This window comes from Fukomys damarensis, unplaced genomic scaffold (assembly GCF_012274545.1).
Source record: "Fukomys damarensis isolate Sample0158 unplaced genomic scaffold, DMR_v1.0_HiC HiC_scaffold_36, whole genome shotgun sequence".
Taxonomy (NCBI): domain Eukaryota; kingdom Metazoa; phylum Chordata; class Mammalia; order Rodentia; family Bathyergidae; genus Fukomys; species Fukomys damarensis.
In genome coordinates, this window is record NW_022900948.1 from 46,681,566 (window position 1) to 46,695,310 (window position 13,745).

General features: G+C 52.4%; 2 protein-coding genes across 4 annotated transcripts in view; one reads left to right on the forward strand and one right to left on the reverse strand.

The window, feature by feature from the left end:
* Positions 1 to 3,777, reverse strand: part of Gbgt1 (globoside alpha-1,3-N-acetylgalactosaminyltransferase 1 (FORS blood group)) — a 9,302-nt gene extending 5,525 nt beyond the window's left edge. Inside the window, 5 exon segments of the mRNA XM_033759000.1 lie at positions 593 to 658; positions 1,201 to 1,373; positions 1,795 to 1,876; positions 2,950 to 2,992; positions 3,696 to 3,777. Coding sequence (XP_033614891.1) covers positions 593 to 658; positions 1,201 to 1,373; positions 1,795 to 1,876; positions 2,950 to 2,992; positions 3,696 to 3,777 — 446 coding nt within the window.
* The window catches only part of LOC104864462 (odorant-binding protein 2a-like), a 59,265-nt gene that overhangs the window by 8,330 nt on the left and 37,190 nt on the right, over positions 1 to 13,745 (forward strand). The window lies entirely within an intron of this gene.

Here is a 13,745-nt window from a genome sequence, read left to right on the forward strand (position 1 = left end):
AAAAAAAAAAAAAAAAGTGTCTGGTTCAGTGGCAGTCTAATAACAACCCACTCGTTCCACGTCCCTTTAGTTGTCACCAGAAATAGAAGCCTGTGCTGCCAAGTGCCCCTTGAGGTTGTCCCAATCCATCTTTTTCACTCCTAGCTGTCAAGGAGCCAGATTTCATTTAGTTAAATGTTGACTTATTCCCCTAATACTCACAGAACACAAAATTGAGCCAACAAACCCAGACTGGCCACCTACAGTGCGTTAGGGCAACTGCAGGCCATTATCGGTCATTGATAGGGCCTCATGTGGCTCCACATTCCCAGGGGCCCAGGAGGGGCCCGCTACGCTCCCACTTTACAAGGGAGACCCAGAGCTGTGCGACAGGTCCAAGACCCACCCATGACAGGGCTGCAAGGACGCTCTGCGACCAAAATGGCGAAATCACGCCGCATTCACGGCAGCCGATAAGCTACCTAAACGCTACCACATTTCTCAGAACCAGGCACTGTGGATCCAGAAGGCTGCGGACAGTACCATCTTAAAATCTCTGATTCGAGATGTGAGCACCCCACAGGGGCCCCAGTTCCCCTGGCCCCATACTTATAAGATCTCTGGACAGGGGAGGTAGTAGGGGACGGAGGAGACCGGCAGCCAGTTCTCTGCACACACCCTAGAAGGAAACAAGTTGTGGTCTGCTTTCTGTTCCGGGGTCTGACACCCACACAGTGTGTGTTGCTGCAGTGAATGCCCTCAACAGTGCGTTTGGGGGGCATCTTCATTCCAGGGTCTGGCCAGCCTCAGAGAACCAAGCCTCCCGCAGTTGCCTGCACATGGCACAGGGCCTGGCGTGGAGTGAGCCGTTCACCTCCGCAGTCATTCACCCCTAGGGCCCAGGCACAAACAGCAGGGTGAGGTGCAGCTCTAAGAACTTCCCAGAAGGGCACAGGGCTGGAGTGAATTTGGGATTGGGGACGGGAGTGCCTGGTCAGCATGGGCTGAAGGATAATCTAGGTAGAAGACGTTACAAATCAAAGGCCAAGAGGCCACTACAAAGCAGAACACAGAAGCTAAGACTGGCTAATAGGGCTGGGCTGGGAGAGGTTCTTGGGGGCTGGAAATCTGTGGGTGCAGGAATCAAGGTTTTGGAGTTGACGTGCAGGGGCAGGGAGGAGCGTGGGGTGGGTAGGAGGGAGGGACTCATGGGGGACTCACCACAGGGCCCAGAGGCCCGTGCTGGCCAGCAGGCACAACCCCAGGCCCAGCCCCAGTCTCCAGCAGTGGGGCGTTGCTGGGAGCTGCTTCTGAGCCGGGCACCAGCGGAGTTGGCCAGTGAGTCCTTGCCGGCTGTCAGGCCCCAAGCCTGCCTCTCTCAGTTCCCTGATCACCTGCAAAAGAGTTCTTACTCCAGCATTGGCAGCTGGTCCTGCAGCTCTGCCCTTCCCCGGACCTGCCCATCCAGTGCTGAAGACCCGGACTCTGATGTGGGTGTCTTACTCCTGCCTCCATCCATGAGATCAGCAGAGCCCCCACCCCCACCGGATGCTGTGGCCTGGCTTAGGGATTCCCAGGACGGTTCCTAGTGAGGACGGCAGGAACGGAGCCCAGCGCTGCACAGCTGGGAATAGTCAGTCCGTCCCCCTGGCCTGCATGAGGAGCAGTGGCCCAGATTCCTCTTGGGGCAGAAGTGGTAGAGGCCTCCTGGAGGCCTGGGTTTGCCTGGGGGGCACTCGGCAACCTTGGGCAAATCCCCCTGACCCAGCCTCAGGGTGCTCCGTGGCTGAAGCAGTGGGGAGACGCGCATCCCACCCCTCGGATGAGGGCGTGGAGGCTGAGTGGCTGTGCGGGCTTGGCACTGCCTGACTGGGCCAGCGCAGGGTTCTGAGCAGCCCTGCGGCCAGGACGGAGGAGAAGAACCCAGGGCCTGGGTCCTCGGTCAGGCCCCAGTGCATTTGACGCCTCTCCCCGCTCTCTCTCCCCTTGTGGCCTCAGTTTCCCCCACCTGGGCCTGGAGCGCAGCGCCCTCCAAGCCCTCGCCTCCACTTTCCACCCCGCCACAGCCCTACCCTCCCTAACCCAGAGTTCAAACACAGAAGGCTGGGATGGAGTGGCTTACCCCAGGACTCTGCCTGGTACACATGGTGACGTCCAGTGGGTTGGCGAGAAGAGAGGAGGAAGATGCGGGAACCTGGGTGGAGTTTAGACGGAGAAATAGGATGCGATCTGGCAGAGAACCTTTCCTGTGTTTAGAAGAGCGTCCACGCAGTCACAGGAATGGAAACTCAGCGGACCACACCCCCATTGGTTCAGGGTTGGTTCCTTCAGATGCTGCTCCTGGCCAGGAGGCCTTGAGCAAGTGACCCCCAAATCTCCGTTCCTTCTGTCAATCCCGGCTGGCCTTGAGTCCCTCCTGCGGCTGGTCCGGGAAGGGCTGCCCCTGTTGACTCCTAGCATCCGTGGGTGCGGGAGGGACCCTCTGACATCTCGCCAGGGTTCTGTCTAACCGAAGAGTGCAGCGTCTCTGGAAGGGGACTTTGGCAGATGCTTGGGGGAGTCAGTGGCAGGAGAGGCCCTAAGGGTACGCAGGAAGAGGGAGGGGGAGAAGTCAGCCAGAGACTAAGACGAACACAACGGCACTGAGGGAGGGTGTGGGTTTGCTCAAATCAGATTTCCTGGCACCTGGGCACAGCCTCCCAGGTGCCTCAGAGATGTGGCCAGCTGTGCCCCGGTCTCCCTGAGGACCACGGGTTCCTGTAGGGCAGGGCCTGTTTTCTCAGTCTGCAGGTGCCAGGCCCAGCAGCTGGCCAGTGTTGGCTGAATGACCAGTGCTTCTGGTTTTTCGCTGTAAACGGCCCTAGTGTGGCAACTCCTCGTTCATTTTGTTCACTGGGTTTTGGGGACCCTGGCGACCATTCTTAAAGAGGCTTAAGGCAGGGCCGGCACCTGGACCTGCTGCCCACCTACTGGCCAAAGTCGTCTCCCGGTTCCGTGAGCGCTGTCCCCACCTCTGCGTCCAGAGGAAGACACTGGCCTCATGACAGCGCTGGCCTGGCAGGGGCTAGTGAACAGGTGAGGGAGGAAGAAGGAACCCTGTGGCGTAAAAATAGAGCACCCAATACTGGGAGACAGCACAGGGCAGGAGGCGTACGTGGTCGTCTTAAGTGCAGAATTGGACTGAACTAGAAACTTTGCTAGAGACCCAAGTGTTCAAGGGAGCCAGCAGGAGGACCAGAAAGAACGAAGTGATACACGCACAAGGAGCCCTGGGGAGATGTTTCAGGGCTTGTTTACCACTTCTCTCTCCATGTCTCTCTCTCTCTCCCCCCGTGTGTGTGCACATGAATGTGTGTGTATATCTTCAAAAATCCCCTTATTCAGTTTTAAATATCTTCTGAGGAGCAGGCAGACCACTGAAACTGAGGCCCAGATCAAGGCTCCTGTCTCCTGTCGTGGGTGCAATGCTGTCCCACCTGTTGGGCTGTGAGCTCCCAGGGCAGGGAGCCAGGCTGTGTTCCAGCGTGTGGGTCCCTGCACACATCAGGGAGCGTGGCACCCAGGCTCTGGCGTGTGCACGCGTGAACAAATGTGTGAACAAACCCAAGATTTCTTTGTGCCTCCGGCTTCGCATCTCCACGCAGCGGCACTCAGGGCTGTCGGGAGGATCACTCTGATTCCTTTGTCCATTCATTCATTAAGCACGGAATGCCTACCGCGTGCCCGGCTCTGCTCTGGGGGTTGGGAATACGGCAGTGAACCTGCAAAGGCCCCATCGGAGGGAGCTGACTTCAGCATGGGCTTAATATGGGAGCTCAGCTGGGAGAAGTTGCTGGATGGGCAGGTCGTGCAAGCCCAACAGCCCAGAGATAACCCGAGGAGAGCTGTGGTGGAGGGCATGTGGGGTCTGTGGCCCCTGCTTTGGAGAAGTGGCCCTAGGAGGCCTTGCGTTAAAAGCGTGCTCCCGGTGTGATGCTACTGGCGGGTGGCAGATGGACCTTGGGGGTCTTGCAGTCACTGGGGGTGTGCCATGGAAGGGACTGCGCGACCGCAGCTCCTTGCCCTCCCAGGTCTCTCTTGCATCCAGCCACAAGGTGACTAGGCTTCCTCTGCCATGAGCCCCTGCCATGCTGTGCTGCCACAGGACCCACAGCAAAGGGGCTCCTCAGTCATGGATTGCAGCCTCCTAAAGCGTGACCCCAGATGAGCCTTTCTTCTTCGTTAGTCGATTACCTCAGGTCTTTATTACAGTGGTGGAAAGCTGATGGACACTCTGGGTGTGAACAGTCATGCTATCCAACATCCCCATGTGGCTGTCACCTTCCTGTTCCCAGTTTTTCACTGGAAAATGGACCCTTGAGGAGATCCATCCCTTGGTTCCCTAGTGAAGTTGAGTTCATCCTGATCCTTTGAGTTTGTTTTCCCACTGTCAGCCCTGGACGGCAGAGGCTTGGGTTTGTGACATGTTACTGGACAGGATCTTTGGACTTAGAAGTGACAGAAATGGGGGACAGGCACTATAAGCACATACGCAGGCCAGACTTTAATTGAGGCTTCGGCTGAAGGGAGCCAGCACTGTTCAACAGCAGTGGATGAGGCTGCTGCCAGAACAAAGGGAAAGCCAGGTTCTTACTGATTAGCTAGGGTGGGCTAGAGTCCAATAGTCTACTGCCAAGCAGCATGGTTGCAAAAGGTGTTTCTTCATCATCCTGTACAGAACTTCTCAGCTTGTGCGTCTGATCGTCTGATCCTTATGTAAGGCGGCAGGAGTTCAGTGTTCAGCTGTTGGAAAGAGCACAAGGGTGGGGTAGAAGAAAACCAGCCAGTTGACGTGCCTGCATGCGGAACTGGGTAGAATCTCACCATAGCTGTGTAGACTCTCACTCAAAGGAGAGAGACGTAGATGAAGACAGAGATGCCAAGGCATATTTTTATCTCAGTCCGTTCTCCCCTCAGGCATCTGCAGGCCTAAGTACAGAGTCGATGTTTTTGTCAAAGATGTCCAGTAACCTAGGCAACTGCTGTCCTGCACCCTGTGGTTCAGACGTGTATCTCCAGCCACACTGGTGGGAAATGAAGACTGTACTATCCAGGTGTGTGACTCCAAAATTAGTGGTCTTTTCTACATTACATAAAGAACTAAAAAAAAAATCAAATATAAAGACCCCCCAAATATAAAGAACCAATTCAAAAATGGGCATCTGAAATGAACAGACATTTCTCAGAGAAGTAAAAGCAGCAAATAAATATGTGAAAAAATGTTCAGTATCACTGGTCATTCGAGAGATGCAGATGGAAACAACACTGAGATTCCACCTCACCCCACAAAGAATGGCTGCTATCAAGAAATCAACCAATAACAAATTCTGGTGAGGGTGTGGGGGAGAAAGGAACCCTTCTCCCTTGTTGGTGGGAGTGCAGACTGGTCCAACCACTATGGAAATCAATATGGAGACACCTCAAAGAGCTGGGAGTAGAGGTCCCATTTGACCCAGCTATTCCCCTGCTGGGTACCTTTCCAAGAGAATTGAAAGAATCATACCTCAGTGATATATGCTCACCCATTTTTATAGCGTTACAGTTTGTAATAGCTCAAACTTGGAAACAGCCCAACTGCCCATCAAGTGGAGACTGGATAAAGAAGATGTGTTATTTTGTTATAAAATGGAGTACTACTCAGCCATAAAGAGAGAGAAACTAGAGACATTTATAGCTAAGTTGATGCACAGTGAGGACATACTCTTAAGTGAAATTAAGAGGACTCATATGTGTAAATGCCATATAGCTTCTCTGGTGTGATAAGTAAATAAGTGTCAAAATGTATAATTGATATTTTGTAATAGGAAGAAAAGGTCTAAAGGTACTGGGCTAATGGGAGGGGTGGGGAAAAGGTAAAAAGGGAAGAGAAAAAATCAGAGAAAAGGGAAAAAATGGAAACAAAGCCTTTGTAAATAGGGAAGGGTGAAGGGGGGAAGGGAGGCTAGGGGAATGGGGAAAAAATAACCGAGACCTGTCACGTAAAGGTACAAGATCCCAATGATGAATGGAACTGTACTGCATATCTAAAATGTACCAATAAAAATATTAAAAAATAAAAAACAAAATTAGTGGTCTTTTAAGTCAACTAAGAGCAAGTGAAGAGAAAGGGTATTTAGATTGTCTTCTTGCTAACAGCTCCATTAGCTTGTGCAAGCATTCTGCGTTTGTGGTTTTATCAGGGTCCCGTCATGCTTGTTGAAAAACCACAAGGGCACAGAAGCAGCTTGCCATGCTACGAAGGAGCTTCGTTTACCGCAGCCACAGGGCTGGGTACAGGGGCCTCGGCAGGGTGGAGGTGGGCCCTGTAGCTCACTTTCCTAACTTTTGGAGATATTTCCATTTGGAGCAAGGGCTAGTGTCCTCCCAGATGACCAGCAGATGTCTTGGCAAATCTTGGTGGAGCCCCAGACTTAAAGTTTGCCCCCAAATGTGGGCAGCAGTGACGGGCCCTGAGTTGCAGCCCATGTGCCTAGGGTTTTGAAAGCCTGCCTTGCTGAGTGATGTTGGATCCAACTTGTGAGAGAGAGGCTGTGTCTTTTCTGTCCCAGCACAAAGCCAAAGCAACCCCATTTTGAATTTAAATGACCTGGCCACCTACTCACTGTCCACCCCACCCCTGTTAACATCCTGAGTTCCAAGAAATGGTGACTATGTACCTTTTCCCAGAACACATCTGGTTTCCAAGGCAAAGAACCAAGGACTTTTCAGTCCAGACCACACCACGCCCCCAATTTACTCCGCCCCCTTGCACCACTGGAGTTAGTCAACCACCATAGATGGTAAACCCTTGGATTCAGCATGAATTTATTTGTTTTTGGTTTTTGTTTTGTTTTTTAGTTTCTTTCTTTTGGTACCGGGGATCGAACTTGGGACCTTGTGCTTGCGGCGGCACCACTGAGCTAAATCCCCAGCCTCAGCATGAATTTAAAGGTCAGCTGTTTCTTCTGCTTTGGAGCTAGAAGGGGCAACCTTTCTTTGTCCTGCATGCCTGCTACCTCAGGCTTACACCCTTCTGCAAAATGCCCTGTCAAGATTTCTTTCTGCTTTGGTTTTTTGAGACAGGGTCTCACTATGTAGTTGAGACTGACCTGGAACTCACTATGTAGCCCAGGCTGGTCTCAAACTCACAGTGATCCTCCTGCCTCAGCCTTCCGCGTGCTGGGGTTACAGGCGTGTGCCACCACACCTGGATGTCAAGATTTCTTAATGTCTAACTACTTTATTATCTGTACTGACAATTTGAGTCTAGGGGCTCATTTCCAATAAAACCCAGTTTCTCTGCCATGAATGGAGCCGTAGATATCTTCAGTGCTGGTTGAATTGTGCCTCTTGAGGTCTAGGGGTTGTGGGGGGTCCCCGGGATGCATGTGTAGTTGAGCAGCCCAGGTTTCATCCCAGCTACACCCCAAGCAGCTCTCTTCTGTGTTCGACACACCAGGGTTCTGTGACAAGTATCATCAGAACACTGTACCTGCCCCCTAAGAAAGAGGGCATTAAGAATGACAAGCTTGGGGGGCTGTGGGGCAGCCCAACCCCTTTGGGCTCCCTGTACCCTGTTCTTCTTTGGGGTGCTTGTTCAGGAGGCCCTTTGGGCCTGGCCCACCCAGAACCCAGCAGGATCCAGGCCTCAGCTGTTCTTTGTTGATACCCATTGTCCCACATAGCCAAATTCTGGCTGGGAGGCGAACAGAGGGGTGCGCTGTGGCCCTGGCTCGCAAATTCAGGCTCTGGAGTAGAGAGCGGCCTGCCGACATCTGGGGGAGGAGGGACTGGGACCTGAACCCTTGACACCTGGGAGAGAGGGCCAGCATTAGACCTTGGCCCCGGGGCTGTCCAGAGAAGGGCGCAGCAGGCTCACCAAGTAAATGAGACAAAGGCGTTTGACCTCATTCCTCCTGGGGGACTTCGCTGAGGAGTGAATGGTTCAATTGTGGGGCAAAAGCACACAGGCTTTGGGAGAAGTGAACCTTAAACAGCACGAGGTTTAGATTAGAGAGGCCTGCTGTCCGGCTGTTGTCCTTCCCCTCCCCCCAAGAAAACTGCCTGGCCCTGAGACAGCTCCTTGGCCAAACTGCTTTTCCTCTGCTTCTTTCACATACACTGATACTCTCAAAGCTGGAGAGCTCTTGGCTTCAAGGCTTCTCCAGGGGTCCCCCTGATGCTGGGTGCTCTCGGTTGAGATTGCCCCTGTGGACCGTCCGCCCGATTGAACTAAATCTCATCTCTGAGTAATCGTTCACCCTCTACACCGTCATGGTCACACACTGCGACAATCTCTCACCTACCAAACTCAGGTCAGTTTCTCCCAGGCCCCTGAAGTTAGAAACCCGTGGGTTTGCCAAGATGATGAGCACTCACTGCCCAGTAAGAGGCCATCTGGATTCTGTCTGGATGCAGACTTGGCAACAAGACCCCAGCACCCATCCCTTTGGCTTAGTTTGTCTACTACTTCTAGGAACCAGGGAAGGATTAGAGTGGTGAGCAAGAGGCTACGGAGCTAGACAGGCTGTCTCTGCCCAAGATCCCTGTGTGGGATACCTCCAGTGACCAGCAGGGGGATCTGGTGCCCCTGGTGGAGGGAACACACTGAAAGAATTTAAAAGCGGGTTTCACTGACCAGGTACGTCTCACTCAGGGAGGGTAGGGGCTGAGGTAGGCTGGATCCCTGTGCTGGTGGCTTTGGGCTTCAGACATCCCTGCTCAGCACCCCATAATTCCCTGGGAAGTGGAAGCTCAGGGAGAGAGGGGCAGTTGTGCAGATGAATTGTGATTTTTTTCCCCTTGTCTTAGTTGCTTTACTCATAGCTGAGATGGAATACCGGACACCCACAAGTTAAAGGAGGGAAGGTTTACTTCAGCTCACAGTGTGTAGAGGTTTCAGTCCATAGCCAGCTGGCTCCAAGGCAGGGTGACACGGCAGAGGGCATCGCAGAGGAGAAACAGTTCATGGCAGAGCAGGCAGAAGGCAGCAAACAGCAAGCAGCACCAACATCAGCAAGCCTGCCTTCCTTCTCTCTCTTTATAGTCCATCTAGGTTAAGCCTATTGATTTGTGCCACCCACACCTAGGGTGGGACTTCCATTATCCAGGATAATGCTACACCCAATTAGTTATTACACACTCTTAATCCCTGAATCACACACCCTAGATCCAGCCACTTCCAAAAAGTTCCACTTGATCACACATGAGGCTTTGGAGGGACTTCTAGATACAGCCATAACATCCCACAAGTCCCTAGTGCAGGCTGATGACAGCTGGTGGATGACATCACCCTTGTCCCCAGGGTGGCAGTGCCACGCTATGACTCCACCCAGCCAGCTGGCCTGTACTTAGCCAGGCTCTGGGGTTACTTCTCAGGTTCCAGGTGTCCTCTTGGCAGAACTGGATGGCAGAGGGGAGGTCTCCTTGGCTGTGTGGGGTTTCTGATGTGCCAAGCTCCTGTGCCATCCCCTCCACGAGCTATGTCTCGGGAGAACCACAGCTGTGCCACTCCCTAGCTGAGCAACTTTGGAGATGTCTCCCTTGACTGTGCTGCGAGTACCTTGTTTATGCACAGAGGGCTGCAGCATGGCCACCTCCTCCCAGGCAGTATGGAATCTCATACATGTAGAACAGGCTGCAAGCTGGAGCAGACAGGAGCTGCTACTTTCAGAAGAGAGGGCAGCAAGCGAAGTTGTGCAAAAGGTCTTGGTCTTGCATTTGGGAGACCCAGGGTGAACATGTTGCTGATGACTGACACGTGTCTTCTTGGCTCCTCTTGGGGTCCACTTGCAGCTTGTGGAGGCTGTCTCCTGCAGGCCTCGGAGTCCCTTGGAACACCTCCATCCCTCCTCTCTGCAGGCTGTCGCAGGAACCCTCAGTGCTTCCTAGCCAGCAAGACAGCAGGGGCACCCCAAGCGTAACAGTGTTGATGCTGTGGGGTTGACCCTCCACCTGCATGGACAGAGCTCATCCAGGTGGGATGAGGACCCCAGTGGGTGTGAAGCCAGTGTCCACCCCAGGCACTGCTTGTCCAGGGCCCTCACTGGTCTCCTCTTGCTTCACCTTCCCATAGCTTCACTCTGACTTCCCAGGATCATTGGCAACAAATGAATTGTTCCTGAGTCCTTGTCCGCCTTCAGGGACCCAGATCTGCCGAGGCTCCATGCTGCCTGAGTGACTTCACCAGGCTTCTGGGCCTTCTGTGCTCGAGTGTCCTCCCTGGTCAAATGGGGACAAAGGGTCACCCTCATGACATCATGAGAGGAGACCTGGCATAGGGGCACGGAGAAGGAGGCAGAATCAGGATGCCAACTGTGTAAGAAACGGGGTGCAGGAGTTGAGGAATGAATGAGGGCCGCCCTTCTGAAGGACAAGGAAGGTCACCAACAAGGGACACCAGGCCGGATCAGGCCACGTGACAGTCACAGAAGAGACAACTGTCAAAGGTCACCTGAGGGAGGTTTCCTAGGGGAATGACTCAAATATCGGGTTAGGGAGCCTTTAGCAAATTAAGGAGGCCCAAGAAGACTTTAGCTGAGATGCTATAATTTGGTCATAAAAATCATGTCATGAGTACCCAGACAACACTGAATTTATTCTTTGTTGTTTCTAGCACTCAGTGTATTCTTGTGATTGTAACCTACATTTTGTTAAATACAAGATACATCTAATTTAATTCGATATTTTGTGACAGGGTCTGGCTCTGTAGTTGAGGCTGGCCTTGAACTCACTGTGGAGCCCAGGCTGACCTTGAACTGGCAGCAATTCTCCTGCTTCAGCCTCCCAAGTACTGAGATTATAGGTGTGCGCCACCGTGCCTGGTGAGACAGGTTTATCCCTCATACCTTTACTTTATTTTTCAAGATGAAATGCCAAACATAACCTGTCTCCCTTGTTTCTTTCCAATATAGACGTAATTTTAATGAAGTGGTTGGTGCCTGACGAATGCTATGGGACTAATGTATGGGATCTCCCTGCGGGCAGGCTCACCAAGGAAGCCACGGCGCAGGGTCCGAGCAAACTTGCTGAATGAGGGGACGGAGGAATGACAGAATGAATGAAGCCCAGGCCCTGGTCCATACCAGTGGGCCTCTTTCTGGGGTAGGTGGGCAGCAGGGTGCTCCAGCACAGGCCCTGGATGGCAGCCCAGGGCATGTGCTCCTGTCCTTCCTATGCCAAGTCCTTTGGCTACAGTGTGCTGTGGTCCTGGGTCTTCCTCACTCCTCCTCAAATAACTCTGATCACCCTGGGCCCAGCCACAGCAGGGCCCATCTGAGAAGGGGACCCCTGTGACCAGCTGACAGGGGGCTCCATATGGGTGCCCAGCACAGAACAAGAGTCCCGCAAGTCACCCATCCAGCCAACCTGGCTATTCCTCATTTAACAGATAGGAAAACCAGTGATACTGGGGTCACCAGTGAGAAAGGCTGAAAAGGACCAGGACCCTCATATCTGACTTTGAAACCTGGGGTCCTTCCTGATGCAACCCCTGAAAGAGGCCTCCCTGGATCCAATGAGACGAGTCTGTCTCTGAGGGCTGTATCCCCCTGGCCCGGATTCCTCACTGAACTCTGGGGACAAAGCCACTGCCACCGGGCTCGGTGTGGGGCTGGGTCCTAGGCTCTCCCAGTCTACGACCAGCCCCTCCATGGGCAGAAAGTCTTCTCCTTGGGTGCTGGGAACAAAGATTCCCAGAACTGCAGAGTTGAGAGGCCGGATAGATCACCCAAGTATGGTTTCCATGTCAGACATCCATAGGAGACAGTCATGGAGAGAGAGAAAGCTAGTCACAGGCCCCTTGAGACATTTAAGCTTAGGGAGCTCACGCCATGGAGGACACAGTGGTCCCACCCTCTGTGGTGAGAAGCCAGGCTGGTTACCTGTGGTTTTCTGAGGGTGCTGGGTTGGAAAGCACTGAGACTGAGTCCAGTAGATCACTTGACTTCCCCTTATTGACTCTTTCCAGTGGTTTGTTTGCTTTCCTCATCTGCCAAGGTGACCAGGGATACATCACTGCTTGGATGTTTGCCACATCCCTGGGTATACGGACAGAGGGGATTCTGGAGCAAGTAGAGGACCTCATGAGCCCATGGGCTGCAGAGCAAGCCAGGGATCTCAGTGGCTTGGGATCCACCAAAGGGCACAAATACTAAAAGACTAGAGAGTTGGCCGGGGATTTGACTCAGTGGTTCTGCCGCCTGCCTCGCAAGTGCAAGGGCTGGAGTTTGATCCCCAGTACCATGAAAAAAAAAAAATGAATAGATAGCTCGTGTAAGTGGAGTCATGTAGTATTTGTTTCAGCATGAGACAGAATTTCATTTCAATCCCTGGTACCAAAAAAAAAAAAAAAAAAGTCTAGAAAGGTGACAGCCTTGACATAGACAGTATACCATGGACTGACCCTGTCCAGTGGGAAAGAGGGGGTACAGAACTCATCATTCACACAGCAATGAATGAGAAATACAGAAAAAGCCTAAAATTAGTATGGAGTCAGAGAAGACCCTGAGTTGTCAAAGTCTTGAGCGAAAAGAGCAAAGCTGGAGGCATCACATTACCTACCTGTTTTTGATCATCTCTTTTTACCCTTTGGTGCTAAGGTCACTGCTTTTACTTCCTTTGATTGAAATTTCACTTCCTTCCTGTCCCAGCACTCACAGCATTCTGTCCCCTTCTTTTATACTAAGCAACTAAGTGAACACACACTTGAGAATAACTATATGTCTCAGCATTAGACACTTAAAACAAATGCATGGTTTAGAGAAATAGGGATTTGGGAACAATTACCACATAATGTTGAAGTTTGTGAATCTACATAATTTCTATATGGAAGCCCAGGATGATGTGGAAAACTGTCAAAATGAGTTTATGCATATACTAGAGACATACAAGGTAAGAATATAAAAAATAATTTGGTTTGACCACATAAAATAAGAAAACATGGAAGTCAGTGTGGGGTTCCCTCAAAAAATTAAAACTAGAAATTCCATTCAGACCTCTGCTGGGGCTCCAGGCTGCAGCTGGACAGGGCTGCTGGCTCCACAGCTCAGTGAGTGGACTTCTTGTCCCTGAGTTGTGAAATTTAAACGAATCAGTAATTAAATGTTATTCAGGATACTACTTAATTTGACGCACCAAACGCTGAAAAATTAAAAGAAAAACAAAAAGGCTACTCCCTTCCCAGAGGAGGGGAAGAACTTCACTGGCACTGGCTCTGGGTGGCACTCAGGCACTGAGACAGAGGGCAGTGCCTGCGCTGGCCCCAGACCCAGAACTACGGAAAGTGTGTGTGGCCTCAAACCTAAGGAAGGAGCACGGGTCTTGGGGTTGGAGGCTGCTCTGAACCTCCAGGTGGCGCTGGAGTTACTGGAGGAAAAAAGAGCCTGGAGACCTCTGCCTTACTCAGCCTTTCCCAAAGCAGAGGACCCCTCTTACCAGAGAAGACCCAGCCTCGACCCAACAGGACATCTTCCAAGGTGGGGGTCCACCTGCTGCGGGCTCCCGGCTCATCCTTGCTCCTGGCCAAACTGGAGCCTCCTCCTGGTGGGTCCCAGCAACGATCCCTTCTCAGATATCCCCAGGCACCCCTCTTAGGTCTTCTCAGGCTCCAGGTCAGCCTCACTGGGCTCTGTGTGTTCCTCCTCCTACTGGTGAAGCCCAAGACCCTGCAGTGAGAATCACAAGAGAGGGACCCGGGGTTCAGTCCCTACCGATCCCTTGTGCCTTAGTTGTCCTCACTCTGGAGACAG